We start from the raw sequence: 10,215 nt of genomic DNA on the forward strand, positions 1-10,215 counted from the left end.
GGAGGTGTGGGCACAAGTTTTGCATTTCTTGCGGTCGCAGGGGAAGGTGGCGGGAGTGGAGGTTGGGTTGGTGGGAGGTGTTGACCTGACGAGGGAGTTGCAGAGGGAGTGGTCTTTCCGGAATGCTGATAGGAGAGGGGAGGGAAGGTCAGTCCATGTGACATTTTAGAAACTCCTACTTTGGAAACAGAACTGGCCTGGCTCAAGGTTGGGATAGAGACAGACACGAACTTCACACCTTTAAGGCATCGCCTTGAGCTGAGCTGTCACTTTTTTTTGTTAAAACCTTAAGTTATCTCCGGAATAGGATTTGAAAGAAGTTCTGGGATTTGCATATTAATTAACTGAAACCTGCAACCCTTTCTAAAAGACGAAGGACTTAACAGCAATCTAAGTTTGTTCAATTCATCACATCAGTGGTATGACACTATGATATTTTACTATAAATCCTGCCCTGCTAGCTACCTGATGAAGGAGCAGCGCTCAGAAAGCTTATACTTTCAAATAGAGCTGCTGGACTATAACCTGGTGTGTGACTTTTAACTACAAAATAGCATTGACTTCCTTGTCGCTTGATGCATATAAAGTGGCAGCTGTGTGTCCCATCACCACGAGGAGATAAACTCTTTGGGGTAACCCACGATGTCTGGACTAATGCAGGTTAATGGAAAGGACGGGCCTGGATGACCCTCCACCCCCGGGGAAGGGGATAGTCAGGGCCTAATCTCGGCTTCTTCTAACTTCTCCTTACCGAAGGTGAGCAGCACCGCGGCCAGCGCCACAACCACCCCGAGCACATTCGGATCCTGCTGCTCCAGCTCCCGACGGATCGACTCCAAGTAAAGCTGTAGCGTGGCGGCCGCCATGTTCGAGCGCCCGAGGCACCACGGGAAGTGTACCCGGCACCGCGCTGCACTGTGGGAGGTGTACGCGGCCCCGCGCTGCACCACGGGAGATGTAGTTCAATCGCTTGTTCCAAACACATTCAGATTCTTGGGATAAAGCCATCCTCTTTTGGAAATATATCAACTTTTCAATGACAGATGCAAAGAATCATAAAATATTTCATACTTTAAGATTCTTGCTGTGATAACTGAAATCAACATTGACTTAACCTTACTTGGCAGCAAATGTACTAAACTATTGAAAATATATGTTCTGTACATTGAGGAACTGGATGTGAATGTGGAAGGTACAATTCATAAATTTGCAGATGTCACAAAAATCGGTGGAGTTGTTGATAGTGAGGAGGATGGTCTCAGGCTACAGTCTGATATTGATCAACTGGTAAATTGGGCAGAGCAATGGCAGATGGAATTTAATCCTGATAAGCGTGAGGTGATGTATTTTGAGAGGTCTAATAAGGGAGGAACATACATAATGAATGGTAGCCCCTAGGGAGTACTGAAGAACAAAGGGACGTTGGTGTACGGATGTTGGGGCAGTACGTGGTTAGCATTGTTGCCTCACAGTGCCAGCACTGGATTTGATTCCAGCCTCAGGCAACTGTCTGTGTGGAATTTGCACAATGTCCCCGGGTCATAGAACACAAAAGTACAGCACAGAACAGGCCCTTTGGTCCACGATGTTGTGCTGAGATTTAATTCTAATATAAAATATAGTAACTTAACTACGCACCCCTCAACTCACTGCTATCCATGTGCATGTCCAGCAGTCACTTAAATGTCCCCAATGACTCTGCTACCACCACCACAGCTGGCAATGCATTCCATGCATTCACAACTTTCTGCGTAAAGAACTACCTCTGACGTATCCTTTATACCTTCCTCCTAATATCTTCAAACTATGACTCCTCGTACCAGTCAATCCTGCCCTGGGGAAAAAAAGTCTCTGGTTATTGACTCTATTTATTCCTCTCATTATTTTGTACACCTCGATCAGGTCTCCTCTCTTCCTCCTTCTCTCCAAAGAGAAAAGTCCGAGTTTATTCAATCTTTCTTCATAAGACAAGCCCTCCAGTCTAGGGAGCATCCTGGTAAACCTTCTTTGCACTCTCTCCAAAGCCTCTGTATCTTTCCTATAGTAGGGCGACCAGAACTTAACATAATATTCCAAGTGTGGTCTCACCAGGGACTTCTACAGCTGCAGCAAAACCTCGTGGCTCTTGAACTCGATCCCCCTGTTAATGAAAGCCAAAACACCATATGCTTTCTTAACAACCCTATCCACTTGGTTGGCAACTTTGAGGGATCTATGTACTTGCGCACCCAGATCCCTCTGTTCCTCCACACTGCCAAGAATCCTATCTTTAATCCTATATTCAGCATTCGAGTTCGACCTTCCAAAATGCATCACTTTGCATTTATCCAGGTTGAACTCCATCTGACATTTCTCAGCCCAGCTCTGTCTGCATGGGTTTCCTCCGGGTGCTTCTGTTTCCTCCCACATCATGAAGATGTGCAGGCCAGATGAATTGGTCATGCTAAATTGCCCATAGTGTTAGGTGCATTTGTCAGAGTAGTCAGGAAATGGGTCTGGGTATGTTTCTCTTCAGAGAGTCAGTGTGGACTTGTTGGGCCAAAAGCCTGTTTCTACACTGTAGGATTGTCAGCACAGTGAGACAAGGTGGTGAGGAATGCTTTTGGAATGCTTGCTTTCATATGCTGGGTGTAGAATACAGGAGCAAGGAAGTTTTGTTACAACTTTATAATACATTTGTTAAGCCACAGAGTGTGTAGTTCTGGATGCCACTATCTTTGGAAGGACATGATTGCACTGGAGAGAGTGTGGAGAGGAGATTCACCAGGATGTCCTTTGGGATGAAATGTCTCAGTTCTGAGGAGAGACTAGACAGGGTGTGTTTGTTTTTCCTGGAGCAGAGGAGGCTGAGTGGAAAGCTGATTGAGGTATATAATGGGAGGCATTGTCAGGGTAGGTCATGAGAATCGTTTCCGTATGGCAGACATATTTGAAGACCACAGGGAACAGGTTTAAGGTGAGAAGTAAATAGTTGAGAGGAGATCTGAGGAAATTATTTTTCACCCTGAACATGGTAGAAATCTGGAATGTGCTGCCTGGGAGGACAGTGGAGGCAGGTACTCTCACAACATTTAGGAAGCATCTGGATGAGCACTTAAAATGCCTCCTTTTATGATGCAGAACATAACCTGTTGTGTAAATCAAAAACTGTCATTCACTGGAAAGCGTTTGGTATCTTCAAAAGAGCAAGAATTTTATTTTTTAAACCAATCAGTTATGTTTTAGTTTGGCTGACTTTGGTTTCACTAATACTGTGTAGCATTATTCAGCTTGGAGATTGATCAAATGATTAACATATATGGCACACAAACAGATCATTTGGCCCAATCAGTCAATGCTGGTGTTAAGGCTCCACTCAAGTCTCTTCCTATCTTTTCTCATCAAAATCTGCCATTGTTACTATACCTTCTCCCTCATTGACTTGCTACATGCAGAGAGCAAGATAAGAGAAGGACTCATCAAAGACTGTTGAACTTTTATCTTAATTTCTCTATTTACTGGTTTAAATTGTGAAAGACTTTTATGTTAGCTATTACCTAATTTCTTTACTTTTCTGTTCATTCTATGAAGGGAATGCTTAACGTTTTAACTCTATTTCTCTTACTACTTTGTACCTAAGATGGTGCCGTATGTGACAACATTATACTCATTTCACTATGCTCCCGTACTTATGTACTTGAGTACATGTGACAATAAAATCTAAATCTAAAGTCTATTTACTAAAACATTCATGGTGGTGATGACTTCCGCATTCTGAACAAATGTGATACTGTTCCTGTTAAGTGCAGCACAAGCTAATCTTTCAATTAGATACTTCCCCACTAAGCTCGAAAAGTTCAGATTAATTTCTTACTTTCATCTCAAAAACTTCTTTGTTTTGTTTTTTCTCTTAATTTTCAATTCAATTAGCAGCTCATCTACTCGAAAGCACTCCTTTTATTACTTTTCTTGCCCCATCATTATTCCCTTCGACCCTCGAGGTCAAACTCTTCTGTCAGTCAATCTCTCTTGACTTCCATCCAATCAAAAACCTTCCCCATTTTTGTCTTAATCAGTCCTTGCTTAAAACCTATTGCCCCTCAATAGGGTTTTCTGATGAAAAGTTATAGATCCAAAACTTTAAATCTGCTCTTCTCTCCACAGAAGCTGCCCAAACTCTTGAATGTTTCCAAGAATTTTCTGTTTTTATTTCACATTTCTCGCATTGTGCTATTCTGATTATTCACATTCCCACAGATTGTTGAATGAAGGCATGAGCTGATGAAGGGCTTATGCCCGAAATGTCGATTCTCCTGCTCCTTGAATGTTGCCTGAACAGCTGTGCTTTTCCAGCACCACACTCTTCAATTTTTGTAGAGTCATGATTGAGTACAAACAGATATGAAGTTCCTAGTTCCTCATGAGGGTTTGAGTCCTGAATGCTAATCCAAAATAAGAGCCAGCAAGAAAGGTTGTTAAAAATCTCTGAATACTTTGCTGTCCCCCTACAACAGCTCTGCCCATCCATCATTCCACACCTATCCTACCTCACCTCCATAGTGTCAAAGCATTTTTCAAACCTGGAAATGGAGTCAGAGTGGGATAAAGTTTGGGAAACATTGATTTATAGAATTTCAATAACTTCTGTTTGCACACACAGCGACAGTAACAATCTCTGGCAGTGACCCTAACTTGCCACTAGGTTGCAGTAGAGGAAGATCTTGATTGCGGCGAGAGAAACAGAGTTAATGTTTTCCACTCCAGAACTCTTCTGTAAGAAGTGTCACCGGACTTGGAACACTGACTGTTTTCTCTGCATACTTGCAGCCAGACCTGCTGTGTGTCCTCAGCAAATTGTGCTTTTGTTTGTTTCAGATCTCCAGCAGTTGGTTGTTTTTTTTTAAAAAAGATGCTGATTGTGTTCTGTGACATTATATCATTTCTTATGATGACATATACTGTGTCTCATTTATATATTACACAGAAACCCTTCATTCTGCACCAATCAGTACAATTTCAAGTTTTCACTGAGAAGTTATCTGCATAATTACAAATATAATATCTTGCTTGACCCAGCACTATCGGGCAGATAAACCAAACATAGCCTGCCATTTGTAAACCTCCTGATTTAAAATAATTGAAACTGACTTTAAAAGGAAACTGCTCTGAACCCATTCATCAGTTTTTACACAGTTTCTTAGTAGATTAATTTTTTTAAATATGAGAAACTGGCTAAGTAGAAGATATGCAAAAAAGATAGTGGATATTGTGGATGTGAGTTTGCTCGCTGAGCTGGAAGGTTCACTTTCAGAGGTTTCGTCACCATACTAGGTAACATCATCAGTGAGCCACTGGTGTTATGTTCTACTTACTATTTATGTGTTTAGGTTTCTTTGGGTGATTGGTGATGTCATTTCCAGTTCTTTTTCTCAGAGGGATGGTAGATGGGGTCCAAATCAATGTGTTTGCTGACAGAGTTCCAGTTGGAATGCCATGCTTCTAAGAATTCTCCTGCGTGTTTCTGCTTGGCTTGTCCTAGGATGGATGTGTTATCCCAGTCAAAGTGGTGTCCTTCCTCGTCTGTATGTAAGGATACTAGTGATAATAGGTCATGTCTTTTTGTGACTAGTTGATGTTCATGTATCCTGGTGGCTAGTGTTCTGCCTGTTTGTCTAATGTAATGTTTGTTACAACTCTTGCAAGGTAATTTGTAAATGATGTTCATTTTGCTTGTTGTCTGTATGGGTTTTTTAAAGTTCATTAGCTGTTGTTTAAATGTGCTGGTGAGTTTGTGGGCTACCATGATGGCAAGAGGTCTGAGTAGTCTGGCAGTCATTTCAGAGATGTCTTTGATGTAGAGGAGATGGAGGTTTCCTCTGGAGAGCAGAAAGACACTTTACTCACTAACCAGCAGATGGCATGCAAGATCAATACATCAAGTGCATGCCATCTAACATCCTGGGAAAGGAACTTGGAATTAGATTAGATTAGATTAGATTACTTACAGTGTGGAAACAGGCCCTTCAGCCCAACAAGTCCACACCGACCCGCCGAAGCGCAACCCACCCATACCCCTACATTTACCCCTTTAACCTAACACTACGGGCAATTTAGCATGGCCAATTCACCTGACCCGCACATCTTTGGACTGTGGGAGGAAACCGGAGCACCCGGAGGAAACCCACGCAGACACGGGGAGAATGTGCAAACTCCACACAGTCAGTCGCCTGAGTCGGGAATTGAACCCGGGTCTACAGGCGCTGTGAGGCAGCAGTGCTAACCACTGGGCCACCGTGCCGCCCAATTGAGTAGCTGCAACTTGCAGAAACTGGGACAGCACTGCTGGAACAGTTTCACTTGGTTGAAAAATAGTATCACCATGGATAAAACAAAACCCCCATGGAACAACAATAAAATGTTTTTTTGGCAATTAGCTTTTCATTAACCCTGACCACTTTGAAGTTAGGGATTTAAGTTTAAAGGGGCAAAGGAATAACACATTGCTGTTCAGTATAACAGTTCAATATAACACAACAATATCACTGTGTTATACTCTGATAGTCCACCACAAAGCACAGATAGGGACCCAATGTTGTACCAACATATAGATGGAAGAAAGGAAGGATGAAGTCCAGTTTGAGGTATCGGGAGAGGCTGAATAGACTGCGGCTATTTTCCCTGGAGCGTCAGATGCTGAGGGGTGACCTTACAGAGGTTTATAAAATCATGATGGGCACAGATGAGGTGAATAGCTGAGGTCTTTTCCCCAGTATAGGGGAGTCCAAAACTAGAGAGCACAGATTAAAGGTGAGAAGGGAAAGATTTAACAGGGACCTGAGGGGCAGGTTTTTTGCACAGAGGGTGGTGTGTGTATGGAATGAGCTGCCAGAGGAAGTGGTGGAGGCTGATACAATTACAGCATTTAGAAGACATCTGGATGGGTATGTGAATAGGAAGGGTTTAGAGGGATATGGGCCAAATGGTGGCAAATGAGACTAGATCAATCATGGAAACTGAAAGAACTGCGAATGCTGTAAATCGGAAACAAAACAGAAATTGCTGGAAAAGCTCAGCAAGTCTGGCAGCATCTGTGAAGAGAAATTAAAGTTGACACTTTGGGTCCTATGACCCTTCCACAGAAACCGTTTTGAAGAAGGGTCATTGCACTGAAACGTTAACTTTAATTTCTCTTCATAGATGCTTCCAGATTTAGAGTCATAGTCATAGAAAGTACAGCACAGAAACAGAGTCTTCGGTCCAACCCATCCTAACCTAATCTAGTCCCATTTGCCAGCACCTGGCCCATATCCCTCCAAACCGTTCCTATTCATTAAACTCCATCTGCTGCTTCTCAGCCCATTGGCCCATTTAATCAAGATCCCGTTGTAATCTGAAGTAACCTTTTTCGCTGTCCACTACACCCCAATTTTGGTGTCATCTGCAAACGTACTAACTATACCTCTTATGTTCACATCCAAATCATTTATATAAATGATGATAAGTAGTGGACCCAGCACCAATCTTTGTGGCACTCCAATGGTCACAGGTCTCCAGTCTGAAACGCAACCCTCCACCACTACCCTCTGTCTTCTACCTTCAAGCCATTTTAATATCCAAATGGCTGGTTCTCTCTGTATTCCATGAGATCTAACCTTGCTAACCAGTCACCCATGAAGAACCTTGATTTGCTGAGCTTTTCCAGCAACTTCTGTTTTCATTTTAGATTAATCATGGACAAGTTAGACAGAAGTGCCTGGTTTTGTGCTGTACAACTCTATGACTCTATGCACCTTTAGAGATACATTTCATAAGCTACTGCTAACCATTATGTACCTCAGCAGTATATAACACTTTAGTCCTATGATGTGTTAGTCAGACTGAAGAAGCAATGATACATGTACGATATATTAGGTATTACTATATATCCATATATATTATTCTGTCTCCCAATGAGTATTACCGATAATCTTATCTTCAAATAAAGAACCAACATTATTGTTTTATCCATCCTAGCATGTGATTAGCATGTATACCCCAAAGAAGGACAACATAATATGGTGGCATTTGGAGGTTTCTGAAGAATTTTACTATTAAAGTACACCATCTGTGTCAATGTATCATTGATGATTTGACTGTAAAATATGTGAGGCTCAATCCTTCACATCTGGCAGAAGGGTTGGTGTGAAAGCGAAATGGCCCCCAAGCCTCACCATGTCTGAGTAATTCTGTAGCTTTGCAGGGCTTTTACATACTGTCCCCTCATTCTGGGATTACACCTCAATCCAGCAATCAGGCCAATAGAATTATGCAAATTTGCTTGAGTTGTAAAGCCTAACAACAGCAAAGTTTAAGCAAAAGCAGAATTTGAACAACAGACTGCAGGTCTGGTTACACTGCACATAGGACTCCATAGATAGGGAAAAATCCAGATACTGCTGAAGTTAAATGCTGCAGAATATCCTGGGAAGAAGAATCCAGGCAGTAACAGATGGGAGAAAGGTTTAAAAAATAAACTCTGTTTATTTTTTTCTGAGGATATTAGAAGCATCAAAGCAGAAAGTAAAGGCCAGAACAAATTGTACATGTCACAAGAAGCCACAGATAGAAGCCAGGCATATACAGCACTCTAAACAAACAAGAATGCACACCAAATAGTGTCCAGGTTCATGAAATGTCTAGCCACATTACACAGTCAAGTTATGGGAATGAACCAGATCATCTTGTTATGGACCATATCAGACTCCCTCAAAATATCTTTAGAAGGTAGCATAGAACCTAATATTTTCTTATTTTATAGGTATATGTGAGGTGCTGTGATCTAGATGTAATTTGATTGGTCAAACCACTTAACATTAAGCAAAACATAATTCATACAACACTGTAGTTAAAATACAACAAAACAAAGAGAACTTATGATCACTTAACTCTATTAGAAAATTTAACAAAATAATTGATTATTTTATGACTCAACAATAACAGTTCCAATATAGTAACATCTGACGAACAGACCTTTGAGAAAATGCAAATTCAGAACACAGATTGTCTCACATACAATTCCAATAGCAGACAGAGACCTACCCCCCACCCCCACCACCCCCTCCAGCTTTTGGCTATTATTGAGAGAGGAAAAATATCTCTAACTTCCATTTCTTTAAGACCCCAAAAGCAACTACTGAAAGCTAAACCTAAAAATCCTGGTTCTGTGTGCAGGAGCTTGACCTCACCCACTCAGGCTACTTCTATTGTTCCAACTTCTGGAAAAAACACTCAAGGCCTCACAAATTGTTTAGCAACTGCTCAGCTCCTGTTCCCCAAATTTTCTCTTAAAGAACTAATGATAAAACACAACACTTAAAGCCACAGTTTCATTCACACGCAGTGAGCAGGCAGTCAGTGTGGTGAACGTTAGAGAATGTATTGGCACAATGCCGTCAACCATCCAGATTATATGGCCACAGTCATGGGGTGAGAATATTCCATTACACAAACATTTTTCCACTCTAAGCACTGAAATGTATACACACACAGCAGCAGCAAGCACTGATTCAATGAATTTATTTAATTGGGGAGGGGAATTACAATGCTATTAGGCAGGTACTGAAGCACCTAATTTGGGAACATATGTTCTCAGGGAAATGCACAGCAGAAATGTGGAGGTTGTTTAAGGAAGTGCTTGCTGATAGTGCTGGACAAGTTTGTCCCACTGAGGCAAGGAAGGGATGGTAGGTTGAAACAGCCTTGGGTAACAAGGGATGTGGAACATCTAGTCAAGAGGAAGAAGGAAGCTTACTTAAGGTTGAGGAGGCAAGGGTCAGACAGGGCTCTAGAGGGTTACAAGGTGACTAGGAAGGAATTTAAGAGTGGACTCAGGAGAGCTAGAAGGGGGCATAAAAAGCTTTAACGGGTAGGATTAAGGAAAACCCTAAAACATCTACACTTATGTGAGGAACAAGAGGATGGCCAGAGGCAGGGTAGGGCCCATTAGGAATAGTGAAGGGAACGCAGATAGGGGTGGGGACGTGGTGGTGGTGTCTGTTTGTAGGTGGCAGAAATGGCAGAGGATGATCCGTTGTATCAGGAGGTTGGTAGGGTGGAAGATAGTGGAGGCAGCATCCAAGGAGCAGCAGAATCAACATTTCGAGCATAAGCTCTTCATCGGGAAAGTCCACAGCACACTCTTTGAGGGGACATATCTTTAAATTGGGGGGGTGATAGATATAGGACAGAGGTAGTTTC

At 42.1% G+C, this 10,215-nt stretch overlaps 1 protein-coding gene across 1 annotated transcript in view; it reads right to left on the reverse strand.

The window, feature by feature from the left end:
• The window catches only part of srprb (SRP receptor subunit beta), an 11,272-nt gene extending 10,374 nt beyond the window's left edge, over positions 1–898 (reverse strand). Inside the window, exon 1 of the mRNA XM_043701906.1 lies at positions 752–898. Within this exon, the coding sequence (XP_043557841.1) occupies positions 752–866 (115 nt within the window). The 5' untranslated portion in view covers positions 867–898. The remainder of the gene's footprint in view (positions 1–751) is intronic.
• Positions 899–10,215: the final 9,317 nt, after the last annotated feature.

The sequence above is a fragment of the Chiloscyllium plagiosum genome, chromosome 13 (genome assembly GCF_004010195.1).
Source record: "Chiloscyllium plagiosum isolate BGI_BamShark_2017 chromosome 13, ASM401019v2, whole genome shotgun sequence".
Classification (NCBI taxonomy): domain Eukaryota; kingdom Metazoa; phylum Chordata; class Chondrichthyes; order Orectolobiformes; family Hemiscylliidae; genus Chiloscyllium; species Chiloscyllium plagiosum.